General features: G+C 40.0%; 1 protein-coding gene across 1 annotated transcript in view; it reads right to left on the bottom strand.

The window, feature by feature from the left end:
* The window catches only part of MAOB (monoamine oxidase B), a 124,294-nt gene that overhangs the window by 8,786 nt on the left and 99,909 nt on the right, over nt 1-15,599 (bottom strand). The window contains exons 9-11 of the mRNA XM_010352846.1: nt 12,078-12,174; nt 10,972-11,025; nt 8,976-9,033 (exon numbers count right to left, since the gene is read on the bottom strand). Of these exons, the coding sequence (XP_010351148.1) occupies nt 8,976-9,033; nt 10,972-11,025; nt 12,078-12,174 (209 nt within the window). The remainder of the gene's footprint in view (nt 1-8,975; nt 9,034-10,971; nt 11,026-12,077; nt 12,175-15,599) is intronic.

Below are 15,599 nucleotides of genomic sequence, written 5' to 3'. Positions count from 1 at the left end.
ACCAATGTATTTCGGAAATAGAGTTGCATTATCCTGATGTTTTAAAAGGTATGTCTTTGGGCAGGTAAATGTCATAGGTAATAAGCTTCTAAGAAATTCAGATTTTAGATTTTTTTTTTCATTTGGTTTCTTCATATCTTAAGTCTTGTTCATAAGTTGCAATAGTCTAATTCCATTTTTACCTTGGTCTTACCTATGAAAAAGTTTTAGTGCCTGATGGTTTCAAGAAAAGTTTTTAAAAGGATTTATGTTTACTGGAGTGGCTGCATAGGAAAAAAGGGCAGAAAAATATGTCTGTTGAAGAAAAAGGATTATCAGGTTCATGTTTTGGTGGAGGTGAGCTTTCTTGAGGGAAGCTGAACAGACAAACACGTTTTTGTGGCAGGCAAGCACTTCTGTTGATGGTGGTATTTGTAAAGGACCATTGGTCTGAAAAACTTGTTTTTGCCACGAACAGGCAAAACTGGCCAAGACTTTGTAAAGCTCAAATGCTTTTTTAAAGTAACCAAACAGAAGGTTTATCATTAAGCATTACTTCAAAAAGATAAAATCAACGTAGCAAGTTTTAAGAAAACAATGTTTGTTTTAAAGAGAGATTTTGAAAAATATTTTGTTTAAAATAATTGCAATCACACAGCTTACTTCAGACAGTCATTTGTAAGGCATCCTATTTACAAAGCATGATTATGAGGTTCTGCCTGATGGGTTAAGTGGCTCCAGGTCTTCTGTGGTATCACCATGCTACATCCCCTAGCACCTGACGGCTACATCCACCTCCTAAGCAAGCTTCTCTGGCTGTCTGCAACCAATGAGAAGAAAGGGTGGACTTTATCTTTCACTGTGTCTTGTTCCCAGGAATTTCTTCCTTCCACAAAATAGACACCAAAGCAAAAATAAAACAAGTGGCCCTCTCCATGCCAAGAGCAAACAAGAATAGGACCAACTTATTTTTATCATCAGGAATTAATCATCCACACCCTTATTAGGAAAAGAGACTTTCTCAAATGAAAAATGATCAGCCTTTTTCAAAACATGAGGACAAACGCTTTCCTCTCCAACTGAAGTTCCCCAAACTCCCATCTCACGAGTTGTTGGAGGAACTTCAATTAACAAACTGCTTTAGCCTGGGAGTGTCTCAGAATGCAACTTCAGAAAGCTTGAATACCTACCAGGGTGAAATCTCTTGAATGGCTTTTTTTTTTTTTTTTTAAATCAACTCCACACTCTTTATTCTCCAAACCTCTACCATTGAATGGCATTTTTAAACAGAAAACTAATAATTTTTAACAGATGTTAAGTGCTTTTTTTAGTGAGTATATACTGTATTTTTTGTTTTGATACTTTACTCAATATCCTTGAGCCTGGAGGCTATGCCTATACTTAAACTTGCTAAATGGTATATGAAAGCAAAAAAAAAAAAAAAAAAAAAGCAAAGCAAAGCAAAGCATATTCCTCATTCATATTGTTTCCCTGATTGTTCTAGTTTATTTGCTGAGAAACAATTCCAAGAAACATCAAGAGCATGTGTTTTGCCTGTATCAAGTACAGAAGATCTGCAATGGTGGGGCAAGGAGGGAGGGAGAGAATTTTACTTTAAAATAGTGAACAAAAATGACAAATTTGAAAGACACAACAACTTGACCAGGAGGAAGCAAGTCACTCCAAAGCTAAGCAAAGTAAGTGTTAGAGTAATAGGGCTAAGTCATGTAGCTGCTCAACTAGACTGTGGTATATACTACAGAGATTTGGATTTAAGAGGCTTAACAAGTTAAACATTCTCAGCCTCCTCATTAGACTTTTCTCATGCATTAACTGCTCATTTGTACATTGGTCTCCATTGTCTTCAAATGCTTCACAGATAACTGGATTTAATAATCACTTTCAAAAGGTGGCATAGTCTATGTCAAAATATTAAAAACTTAACAGTCTGATGAATGTCATGAGAATGCCAATTCATCATTTTAAATATTGATAAGGGAGGTGATTATGGGTAATTGTTATGAGTACTTTGGGCCCTCTGACTGTCACCAAATGCCCCCGACCCTGCCCCCATCCCACCTTTAACCACCTTAGAGTTCTACTTGATTCATTTGAAGATCACCATTTTTTTCAGGCTACTTCCAAAGGTGTCTAGAAAACTCAACTGGCAGACAGACAAACAGCCTGTCTTCTTTACATCTCTCATGTTCAAGGGTAAAACAAGGCAGAAAAGGGGCCATGTAGGAGTGGGGGCAGGTAATCTTATTTTTTAACTGTGGGGGATGGGGTAGGTATAGGTTTATGTACAGGAGTGAGACTCTGCCCTTTTTATAAGATCACTGGCACTGCAAGCTCCGCCTCCTGGGTTCAAGTGATTCTAAGCCTCCCGAGTAGCTGAAACTACAGACAGAGCAAGATGGCCGAATAGGAACAGCTCCAGTCTCCAACTCCCGGCGCGAGCGACACAGAAGACTGGTGATTTCAGCATTTTCAACTGAGGTACTGGGGTCATCTCCCTGGGGAGTGCCGGACAATCGGTGCTGGTCAGCTGCTGCAGCCCGACCAGCGAGAGCTGAAGCAGGGCAAGGCATTGCCTCACTTGGGAAGCGCAAGGGGGAAGGGAATCCCTTTACCTAGCCAGGCGAACTGAGACACACAACACCTGGAAAATCGGGTAATTCCCACCCCAATACTGTGCTTTAAGCAAACGGGCACACCAGGAGATTATACCCACACCTGGCCGGGAGGGTCCCACGGCCACGGAGCCTCCCTCATTGCTAGCACAGCAGTCTCCGATCTAACCGCAAGGCAGCAGCGAGGCTGGGGGAGGGGCGCCCGCCATTGCTGAGGCTTAAGTAGGTAAACGAAGCCGCTGGGAAGCTCGAACTGGGTGGAGCTCACAGAAGCTCAAGGAAACCTGCCTGTCTCTGTAGACTCCACCTCTGGGGACAGGGCACAGCTAAAAAACAACAGGGGAAGCAGCAGAGGCCTGTGCAGACCCGAACGACTCTGTCTGACAGCTTTGAAGAGAGCAGTGGATCACCCAACACGGAGGTTGAGATCTGAGAACGGATAGACTGCCTGCTCAAGTGGGTCCCTGACCCCTGAGTAGCCTAACTGGGAGACATCCCCCACTAGGGCCAGTCTGACACCCCACACCTCACAGGGTGGAGTACACCCCTGAGAGGAAGCTTCCAAAGTAAGAATCAGACAGGTACACTCGCTGTTCAGCAATATTCTATCTTCTGCAACCTCTGCTGCTGATACCCAGGCAAACAGGGTCTGGAGTGGACCTCAAGCAATCTCCAAACAGACCTACAGCTGAGGGTCCTGACTATTAGAAGGAAAACTATCAAACAGGAAGAACACCTATACCAAAACCCCATCAGTACGTCACCATCATCAAAGAACAGAGGCAGATAAAACCACAAAGACGGGGAAGAAGCAGGGCAGAAAAGCTGGAAATTCAAAAAATAAGAGCGCATCTCCCCCTGCAAAGGAGCGCAGCTCATCGCCAGCAATGGATCAAAGCTGGTCAGAGAATGACTTTGACGAGATGAGAGAAGAAGGCTTCAGTCCATCAAACTTCTCAGAGCTAAAGGAGGAATTACGTACCCAGCGCAAAGAAACTAAAAATCTTGAAAAAAGAGTGGAAGAATTGATAGCTAGAATAATTAATGCAGAGAAGGTCATAAATGAAATGACAGAGATGAAAACCATGACACAAGAAATACGTGACAAATCCACAAGCTTCAGTAACCGACTTGATCAACTGGAAGAAAGAGTATCAGCGATTGAGGATCAAATGAATGAAATGAAGCGAGAAGAGAAACCAAAAGAAAAAAGAAGAAAAAGAAATGAACAAAGCCTGCAAGAAGTATGGGATTATGTAAAAAGACCAAATCTACGTCTGATTGGGGTGCCTGAAAGTGAAGGGGAAAATGGAACCAAGTTGGAAAACACTCTTCAGGATATCATCCAGGAGAACTTCCCCAACCTAGTAGGGCAGGCCAACATTCAAATTCAGGAAATACAGAGAACACCACAAAGATACTCCTCGAGAAGAGCAACTCCAAGACACATAATTGCCAGATTCACCAAAGTTGAAATGAAGGAAAAAATCTGAAGGGCAGCCAGAGAGAAAGGTTGGGTTACCCACAAAGGGAAGCCCATCAGACTAACAGCAGACCTCTCGGCAGAAACTCTACAAGCCAGAAGAGAGTGGGGGCCAATATTCAACATTCTTAAAGAAAAGAATTTTAAACCCAGAATTTCATATCCAGCCAAACTAAGTTTCATAAGTGAAGGAGAAATAAAATCCTTTACAGATAAGCAAATGCTTAGAGATTTTGTCACCACCAGGCCTGCCTTACAAGAGACCCTGAAGGAAGCCCTAAACATGGAAAGGAACAACCGGTACCAGCCACTGCAAAAACATGCCAAAATGTAAAGACCATCGAGGCTAGGAAGAAACTGCATCAACTAACGAGCAAAAAAACCAGTTAATATCACAATGGCAGGATCAAGTTCACACATAACAATATTAACCTTAAATGTTAATGGACTAAATGCTCCAATTAAAAGACACAGACTGGAAAACTGGATAAAGAGTCAAGACCCATCAGTCTGCTGTATTCAGGAGACCCATCTCACATGCAGAGACATACATAGGCTCAAAATAAAGGGATGGAGGAAGATCTACCAAGCAAATGGAGAACAAAAAAAAAAAAGCAGGGGTTGCAATCCTAGTCTCTGATAAAATAGACTTTAAAGCATCAAAGATCAAAAGAGACAAAGAAGGCTATTACATAATGGTAAAGGGATCAATTCAACAGGAAGAGCTAACTATCCTAAATATATATGCACCCAATACAGGAGCACCCAAATTCATAAAGCAAGTCCTTAGAGACTTACACAGAGACTTAGACTCCCATACAATAATAATGGGAGACTTCAACACTCCACTGTCAACATTAGATCAACGAGACAGAAAGTTAACAAGGATATCCAGGAATTGAACTCATCTCTGCACCAAGCGGACCTAACAGACATATATAGAACTCTCCACCCCAAATCAACAGAGTATACATTCTTCTCAGCACCACATCGCACTTATTCCAAAATTGACCACATAATTGGAAGTAAAGCACTCCTTAGCAAATGTAAAAGAACAGAAATTATAACAAACTGTCTCTCAGACCACAGTGCAATCAAACTAGAACTCAGGACTAAGAAACTCAGTCAAAACTGCTCAACTACATGGAAACTGAACAACCTGCTCCTGAATGACTACTGGGTACCTAACGAAATGAAGGCAGAAATAAAGATGTTCTTTGAAACCAATGAGAACAAAGATACAACATACCAGAATCTCTGGGACACATTTAAAGCAGTGTGTACAGGGAAATTTATAGCACTAAATGCCCACAAGAGAAAGCTGGAAAGATCTAAAATTGACACTTTAACATCACAATTAAAAGAACTGGAGAAGCAAGAGCAAACACATTCAAAAGCTAGCAGAAGGCAAGAAATAACTAAGATCAGAGCAGAACTGAAGGAGATAGAGACACAAAAAAACCCTCCAAAAAATCAATGAATCCAGGAGTTGGTTTTTTGAAAAAATCAACAAAATTGACAGACCGCTAGCAAGACTAATAAAAAAGAAAAGAGAGAAGAATCAAATAGACGCAATAAAAAATGATAAAGGGGATATCACCACGGACCCCACAGAAATACAAACTACCATCAGAGAATACTATAAACACCTCTACGCAAATCAACTAGAAAATCTAGAAGAAATGGATAATTTCCTGGACACTTACACTCTTCCAAGACTAAACCAGGAAGAAGTTGAATCCCTGAATAGACCAATAGCAGGCTCTGAAATTGAGGCAATAATTAATAGCCTACCAACCAAAAAAAGTCCAGGACCAGATGGATTCACAGCTGAATTCTACCAGAGGTACAAAGAGGAGCTGGTACCACTCCTTCTGAAACTATTCCAATCAATTGAAAAAGAGGGAATCCTCCCTAACTCATTTTATGAGGCCAACATCATCCTGATACCAAAGCCTGGCAGAGACACAACAAAAAAAGAAAATTTTAGACCAATATCCCTGATGAACATCAATGCAAAAATCCTCAATAAAATACTGGCAAACCAGATTCAGCAGCACATCCAAAAGCTTATCCACCATGGTCAAGTGAGCTTCATCCCTGGGATGCAAGGCTGGTTCAACATTCGCAAATCAATAAACGTAATCCAGCATATAAACAAAACCAAAGACAAGAACCACATGATTATCTCAATAGCTGCAGAAAAGGCTTTTGACAAAATTCAACAGCCCTTCATGCTAAAAACGCTCAATAAATTCGGTATTGATGGAATGTACCTCAAAATAATAAGAGCTATTTATGACAAACGCACAGCCAATATCATACTGAATGGGCAAAAACTGGAAACTTCCCTTTGAAAACTGGCACAAGACAGGGATGCCCTCTCTCACCACTCCTATTCAACATAGTCTTGGAAGTTCTGGCTAGGGCAATCAGGCAAGAGAAAGAAATCACGGGTATCCAGTTAGGAAAAGAAGAAGTCAAATTGTCCCTGTTTGCAGATGACATGATTGTATATTTAGAAAACCCCATTGTCTCAGCCCAAAATCTCCTTAAGCTGATAAGCAACTTCAGCAAAGTCTCAGGATACAAAATCAATGTGCAAAAATCACAAGCATTCTTATACACCAGTAACAGACAAACAGAGAGCCAAATCATGAATGAACTTCCATTCACAATTGCTTCAAAGAGAATCAAATACCTAGGAATCCAACTTACAAGGGATGTAAAGGACCTCTTCAAGGAGAACTACAAACCACTGCTCAGTGAAATAAAAGAGGACACTAACAAATGGAAGAACATACCATGTTCATGGATAGGAAGAATCAATATCGTGAAAATGGCCATACTGCCCAAGGTTATTTATAGATTCAATGCCATCCCCATCAAGCTACCAATGAGTTTCTTCACAGAACTGGAAAAAACGGCTTTAAAGTTCATATGGAACCAAAAAAGAGCCCGCATTGCCAAGACAATCCTAAGTCAAAAGAACAAAGCTGGAGGCATCACGCTACCTGACTTCAAACTATACTACAAGGCTACAGTAACCAAAACAGCATGGTACTGGTACCAAAACAGAGATATAGACCAATGGAACAGAACAGAGTCCTCAGAAATAATACCACACATCTACAGCCATCTGATCTTTGACAAACCTGAGAGAAACAAGAAATGGGGAAAGGACTCCCTATTTAATAAATGGTGCTGGGAAAATTGGCTAGCCATAAGTAGAAAGCTGAAACTGGATCTTTTCCTTACTCCTTATATGAAAATTAATTCAAGATGGATTAGAGACTTAAATGTTAGACCTAATACCATAAAAACCCTAGAAGAAAACCTAGGTAGTACCATTCAGGACATAGGCATGGGCAAGGACTTCATGTCTAAAACACCAAAAGCAATGGCAGCAAAAGCCAAAATTGACAAATGGGATATGATTAAACTAAAGAGCTTCTGCACAGCAAAAGAAACTACCATCAGAGTGAACAGGCAACCTACAGAATGGGAGAAAATTTTTGCAATCTACTCATCTGACAAAGGGCTAATATCCAGAATCTACAAAGAACTCAAACAAATTTACAAGAAAAAAACAAACAACCCCATCAAAAAGCGGGCAAAGGATATGAAAAGACATTTCTCAAAAGAAGACATTCATACAGCCAACAGACACATGAAAAAATGCTCATCATCACTGGCCATCAGAGAAATGCAAATCAAAATCACAATGAGATACCATCTCACACCAGTTAGAATGGCAATCATTAAAGTCAGGCAACAACAGGTGCTGGAGAGGATGTGGAGAAATAGGAACACTTTTACACTGTTGGTGGGATTGTAAACTAGTTCAACCATTATGGAAAACAGTATGGCGATTCCTCAAGGATCTAGAACTAGATGTACCATATGACCCAGCCATCCCACTACTGGGTATATACCAAAAGGATTATAAATCATGCTGCTATAAAGACACATGCACACGTATGGTTATTGTGGCACTATTCACAATAGCAAAGACTTGGAATCAACCCAAATGTCCATCTGTGACAGACTGGATTAAGAAAATGTGGCACATATACACCATGGAATATTATGCAGCCATAAAAAAGGATGAGTTTGCGTCCTTTGTAGGGACATGGATGCAGCTGGAAACCATCATTCTTAGCAAACTATCGCAAGAACAGAAAACCAAACACCGCATGTTCTCACTCATAGGTGGGAACTGAACAATGAGATCACTTGGACTCGGGAAGGGGAACATCACACACTGGGGCCTATCATGGGGAGGGGGGAGGGGGGAGGGATTGCATTGGGAGTTATACCTGATATAAATGATGAATTGATGGGTGCTGACGAGTTGATGGGTGCAGCACACCAACATGGCACAAGTATACATATGTAACAAACCTGCACGTTGTGCACATGTACCCTAGAAGTTAAAGTATAATAAAAAAAAAATCTTCAATATAAAAAAAAAAAAAATCACCAAAGAGGGGAAAAAGTCCTTTTCATCCCCATCCTGGCTACCGGGATCTAGGATCTTCCTATGGGTAGCAGAAGCTCCCCTCTTTTACCCTCCTAACAGAACTGGAAGCAGAGTGACCCAATGCCCTCTTCCAAGAAGAAACTCTGAATTCAGGGACAATGTAGCATCACCTAAACCATAGCATGTTGCAAGGTCCCTGACCTGCCACCAGCACAGCCAGGACCCACACTCTCTGGAACCACTTGTAAATTGACCAGTCCTATGTAGATGCCTCTCCAAATATATTGGGAAAAACATGAACTTCAGGACCCCAACTTGCATCAACCTATCCCTGCTAGCCCCTTGGGGACAAAGAAAGATCTCTCACCCTTAGTATAGGGTTGGGAAGCAGCCTTACCTCCAGAGCTTCTGGGGAACCCAGAACCTTGGCATAGAGTTCACAAAGTTTCTTCAACCTGTGAATGAAAAGAGGCAAAAGTGAAAATAAAGGAAAGAAGGGAAGGAAAGAAAAAGTGGGAAAGAGGCATTTATCCCCTCATAAAAAAGACTCCATGAGCCATTGATTTCACTCCAACATTTCATTTTAATTTTTTAAAACAAGGCATTTTGTTCCATTTCAGATGTCTTAAATCTTTGAGGTCACAAATATTAATCACACAGGATTGCTGGTAAGTCTTCAAGAAAGTAAAGTGATGCATTGCCTGAATTATGGTATTATTTTATTATTTTAAATCCGGGAGCCCTTTTGTTTGTGAACAAAATGTTTATGAAACAAATGTTTATGAAAATGACTAAGTTCTTCTCCTTCCCTCTCTTCCTTCTCTCTGTCTTTTTCTTTGTTTTTATACGAATGAAGTAAATTGCTGCAAGCAGAGGAATGGCTAGAAACAGCAAAGAAATAAGTACAGAAGTAGAACCAAATATATAAGGAAATTTAGAATTCATAAAGGTGGACATTTTAAGCCCACAGGGAAAAGACATTTTTCAATGAAATGGCACTGGGACAAATAGCTGCCCATGAAAGAAATAAAGTTGGATGCTTACATTATTTTCTTACACCAAAATATATTTCAGAAGGATCAAAGATTTACATTTAACAGGTGAAACCATAAAACAAATGGAAGAATGGGTGATTTCTAAAAAAATTATCTTGGAATGAGAAAGTCTTTTCTATGCATGATAGATATTCAGAAACCATGGTTTTAAAATGGATAAATTTAACTACATAAAAAGATAAAATTTTATTATAGTATAAAATGAATAACCCATAAACAGGATCAAAAGGCAAAGTGTGAAAAGATTTGTTCCAGGCATTGGAAACCCAGCAGTGAGCCAATCAGACAAAACATCCTACCTTCATGATCTTATATTCTAGTGGGGACATTTCTAGGGAAGAGGACCAGGCAGACCGCTACAGCCCTGGCCATGTGCAGAGGTAACATTGGTCATGGAGGAGAACCCTGATGGAATCGGAAAGCATGCATCATAATATAATTCAGGAGTTCTTTCCTGGTAAATAGATTATTAGCAGTGGTGTGGGAATAAATAATTGGCAGTGGTGAACACTAATTGCAAGAAAAAAGTGCCACCTCCAGAGAAATTAGTCCCTTTGTACCTATAGTCCATAATTGTTATGCATCATTCATGTACTATGTACAGCAGACTTCCCCACAACACAGTAATTTTTCTACCTGGTTTATCTCCTTCACAAGCAAATTTTCAGTCCCTGGGTTATATCCATTTTCATATTCTCCATAGCCCCTAGCATGGTGTCTTACGTACAATAAACTCAATAAATATTAATTTGAAAACTTTGGTTCTTAAGTTATCAGCACTATGTCTTTTACAACAAGACCCTTATAGTTAACATAGCAAACAAGTGGCATTGGCAATACACATATAATTAGGCAGTCTGTAAGTTAAAAAGTTAAGTAAAGCCGGGCGCGGTGGCTCAAGCCTGTAATCCCAGCACTTTGGGAGGCCGAGACGGGCGGATCACGAGGTCAGGAGATCGAGACCATCCTGGCTAACATGGTGAAACCCCGTCTCTACTAAAAATACAAAAAACTAGCCGGGCGACCTGGCGGGCGCCTGTAGTCCCAGCTACTCGGGAGGCTGAGGCAGGAGAATGGCGTGAACCCGGGAGGCGGAGCTTGCAGTGAGCTGAGATCCGGCCACTGCACTCCAGCCTGGGCGACAGAGCGAGACTCCGTCTCAAAAAAAAAAAAAAAAAAAAAAAAAAAAAAAAAAAAAAAAAAAAAAAAAAAAAAAGTTAAGTAAAAATGAAAGGCAGGCAAGTAGGTAGAAAAGAAGGAAAGAAGGAGAAAAGGGAGGGAGGGACAGAGTCGGGGGAAAGGAAGGAAGAAACAAAAGCAGCAACACTTTTTTGTTACCTTTCCTCTTTGGTGAGACGTGCCAGTTTTCTGGCTTTGTGGGCCAGGATAAATCTAAAACATACAAACAAGAAAAAGGGGAGAAATTAATGGTTGCTTTCATCCTAGCCTCATTTTTGTAGCTACACATGTGCCCAGTTTACACAGTTAAAAGTCTACCAAAAGAAACAAACTATATACTAATTTATCTTACGTTCAAAGTTTTTGATTTACATGCCAAATTTCTGACACTGAAGAGCACTTTCTAACTTCAAGGAGTCAAGCGACTAAAAGTAGATAACTGGCCATAATTTTTGCCTTGGATAACACTATGGCTGACCCACTTCCCCTCACCCAGCTGGTGGTCAATAAGAATAATCCTTGGGCCTCAAATGCCCACTTAAGGCTATGTCTGAGCCTTTTCAATTTCATCCAGTCTTTGCTCTTTGGTTTTGTCTCCACAGTGGTGTCTCCCTAGCACCCAATCTTCTCAATTTCCATCTCAATTTCTAGTTCCATGATCGCCTTCAACTTACAATTGGCTTTGATCTCCCTGTTCTGACTATTGGCTCTCTCTGAGATAAACTCATACATGTCCTAGGGCTCATCTTAATTTTGGATACTCCAGGTCACCATCTCTCTGGGACAGGACATCCTGGTCTTCCCTTCCCATGTGCTGGTCTTCCCTGGAAAGCTGAAGACTAGGCTGGTCTTGGCTCTTCTCTACTGAGACTCAGAAATCTCAGCATCCCACTTAAGTAACATGGATGCCCACACAGCCTCCATAAGAAGTCTCTTAGTAAAACACCCCAAGTCAGGTCTTTTTATCATGCCTTCAACAAAAGATGGGTCGCCAAAATGTTTCTACCCCCAACACTAAATACTAATAGAAAATTAACACAAAAATTTAAAAATATTATTGGTATTCTGCTTCCTACCTAGATATTTATTCATTGGAAGATATTATTTAGAAAAGAACCAGTAATAATTTTTATACTGCTGAATTTGAAAAATAGTGCCACTGGGTAAAAAAAATCACTTAACAAAGTTTGGGGCACATTTGTTAATAGTATGTGATTACCTTGTCAACACTGAATAGCAACCACAACACCATAATTGTGCCTTACCCCATTATGGCGGCATAGTTGCCTTCAGGTTTGGTATCATCCAATGTGTAGGCAACTGGAGCTTCCTCTCCTTCAATAATCATGGTTCCACAGTAATCTTAGAGAACAGTAAAATGGAACAGCATATTCATCACTCTATCAAACTATCCATTGCAGATATAATGAAGTGCATGTTTTTAAACTTGAGAAGCCCAAAGGCCAAATATAGCATGTCATACTCCCAACGTATGAAGGCAAACCAAACAGATGTCAAAGGAGGGCTAAGTAGCCAGCATTTTTTGAAAAAAATCAAACCATAAGCCGTTTTCTGCAAAGAATAAAGCATATGATATTAGGAATTCGTCTAGGTCACCATTTAATGAAAACTGGTTTTCCTTGCAGTTAATAGTTGGGCTCCCTGTTTTCTCTTTCACAAGAAATCAGAATAAATCCAAAGATGTATAAAGGAAATACCAGTTCATTACTGTAAAAAAGAAGAGACTGAACACTGACATTTTATAAGAAGTCACTTATTCTAAGTAGTTCTTTATTATCTGGAGGCAGTGTTTAGAGGAAAATTTATAGCACTAAATGCCCACAAGAGAAAGCAGGGAAGATCTAAAATTGACACTCTAACATCACAATTAAAAGAACTAGAGAAGCAAGAGCAAACACATTCAAAAGCTAGCACAAGACAAGAAATAACTAAGATCAGAGCAGAACTGAAGGAGATAGAGACACAAAAACCCTTCAAAAAATCGGTGAATCCAGGAGCTGGTTTTTTGAAAAGATCAACAAAATAGATAGCCCACTAGCCAGACTAATCAAGAAGAAAAGAGAGAAGAATCAAATAGATGTAACAAAAAATGATAAAGGGGATATTACCACCGATCCCACAGAAATACAAACTACCATCAGTGAATACCATAAACACCTCTATGCAAATAAACTAGAAAACCTAGAAGAAATGGATAAATTCCTGGACACATACACCCTCCCAAGACTAAACCAGGAAGAAGAGAACAATAACAAATTCTGAAATTGAGGCAATAATTAATAGCCTACCAACCAAAAAAGCCCAGGACCAGACGGATTCACAGCCGAATTCTACCAGAGGTACAAAGAGGAGCTGGTACCATTCCTTCTGAAACTATTCCAAACAATAGAAAAAGAGGGACCCCTCCCTAACTCATTTTATGAGGCCAGCACCATCCTGATACCAAAGCCTGGCAGAGACACAACAAAAAAAGACAATTTTAGATCAATATCCCTGATGAATATCGATGCGAAAATCCTCAATAAAATACTAGCAAACCGAATCCAGCAGTACATAAAAAAGGCTACCCACCATGATCAAGGCAACTTCCTCCCCGGGATGCAAGGCTGGTTCAACATACGCAAATCAGTAAACATAATCCATCGCGTAAACAGAACCAATGACAAAAACCACATCATTATCTCAATAGATGCAGAAAAGGCCTTCGATAAAATTCAACAGCGCTTCATGCTAAAATCTCTCAATAAACTAGGTACTGATGGAACGTATCTCAAAATAATAAAAACTATTTATGACAAACCCACAGCCAATATCATACTGAATGAGCAAAACCTGGAAGCATTTCCTTTGAAAACTGGCACAAGACAGGGATGCCCTCTCTCACCACTCCTATTCAATACAGTATTAGAAGCTCTGGCCAGGGCAATCAGGCAAGAGAAAGAAATAAAGTATTCAAATAGGAAGAGAGGAAGTAAAATTGTCTCTGTTTGCAGATGACATGATTGTATACTTATTATCTGGAGGCAGAGAAGAGAGGACATGTATACCTAAAATTCATAGAATCCCAAACCCTCGTTTCAAACATGACCTTCAAAGACTCTTTCCCCCTTCAAGAACAACTGGAGAAACAACTGCAGCTTATCCTGGATAACAGTGTCTTCCTCAGTTCCCTCCTGAACAAAATACAGGCACACCTCAAAGATAATGTGGGTTTCATTTCAGATAACGGAAATAAAGTGAATATAGTAATAAAGCAAATTGTGTCACACAAATTGCTTGGTTTCCCAGTGCATATAAAAGTTATAGCTACACTACACTGTAGTCTATTAAGTGTGCAATAGAATTATGTCTAAAATATGTACATAATTTAAACATACTTTATTACTAAAAAAGCTAACAATCATCTGAGCCTTGAGTGAGCTGTAATCTTGTTGCTGGTGGAGGGGCATGCTCCTATGTTGACGGCTGCTGACTGATCAAGGTGGTGGTTGCTGAAGGTTGGTGTGGCTGTGGCAATTTTAAAAAAGAAGACAACAATGAAGTGTGCCACATCAACTGACTCTTTTTTTTAAGAAAAATTTCTCTGGAGCCTGTGATACTGTTTGATAGCATTTTACCCACGGTAGAACTTCTTTCAAAATTGGAGTCAATCCTCTCCAACCCTGTCACTGCTTTATCAACTAAATTTATGTAATATTCTAAATCCTTTCTTGTCAATTCAACAATGTTCACAGCATCTTCACCAGGAGGAGTTTCCATCTCAAGAAACCATGTTCTTTGCACATCCATAAGAAGCAACTCCCCATCTATTCAAGTTTTGTCATGAGATGGCAGCAATTCACTCACATCTTCAGGTTCCACTTATGATTCTAATTCTCTTGCTATTTCCACCATATCTGCAGTTACTTCCTCCACTGAAGTCTTGAACCCCTCAAAGTCGCTCATGAGGATTGGAATCAACTTCTTTCAAACTCCTGTTAATGTTGATATATTGACTTCCTTCCGTGAATCACGAATGTTTTTAATGGCATTGACAATAGTGAACTCTTTCCAGAAGGTTTTCAATTTACTTTGCCCAGATCCATCAGACAGGCAGGAAGACTGTAAGGTAGGTATAGCCTTACAAAATGTTATTTCTTAAATAATAAGACTTGAAAGTTGAAATTACCCCTTGATCCATGGGCTGCAGAAGGGACATTATGTTAGCAGGCATGAAAACAACAATAATCTCCTTGTACATCTCCATCAGAGCCCTTGGGTGACCAGGTGCATTGTCCATGAACAGTAACATTTTGAGGAATCTTTTTTCTTCTTAGCAGTAGGTCTCAAGAGTGGGCTTAAAATATTCAGTAAACCATGCTATAAATAAATAGGCTGTCATTCAGGCTTTGTTGCTGTTTGATAGCATTTATAAAGCACAGGCAGAGTAGACTTAGCATAATTCTTAAGGATCCTAGAATTTCCTGAATGGTAAGTGGACATTGACTTCAACTTAAAGTCACCAGCTGCATTAACTCCTAACAACAGAGACAGCCTGTCCTTTGAAGCTTTGAAGCCAGGTACTGACTTCCTTTCTCTAGCTATGAAGGTCCTAGATGGCATTTTCTTCCAATATAACACTGTTTGGTCTACATCAAAAAACTTTTGTTTCTGATCGGGTGCGGTGGCTCTTGCCTATAATCCTAGCACTTTGGGAGGCCGAGGCGGGTGGATCACTTGAGGTCAGGAGTTCAAGACCAGCCTGGCCAACATGGTGAAACCCCATC

Source organism: Rhinopithecus roxellana, chromosome 7, assembly GCF_007565055.1.
Source record: "Rhinopithecus roxellana isolate Shanxi Qingling chromosome 7, ASM756505v1, whole genome shotgun sequence".
Classification (NCBI taxonomy): Eukaryota; Metazoa; Chordata; class Mammalia; order Primates; family Cercopithecidae; genus Rhinopithecus; species Rhinopithecus roxellana.
Note: the sequence above shows the minus strand (reverse complement) of the source record. Positions and strands in the feature narration are given on the sequence as shown.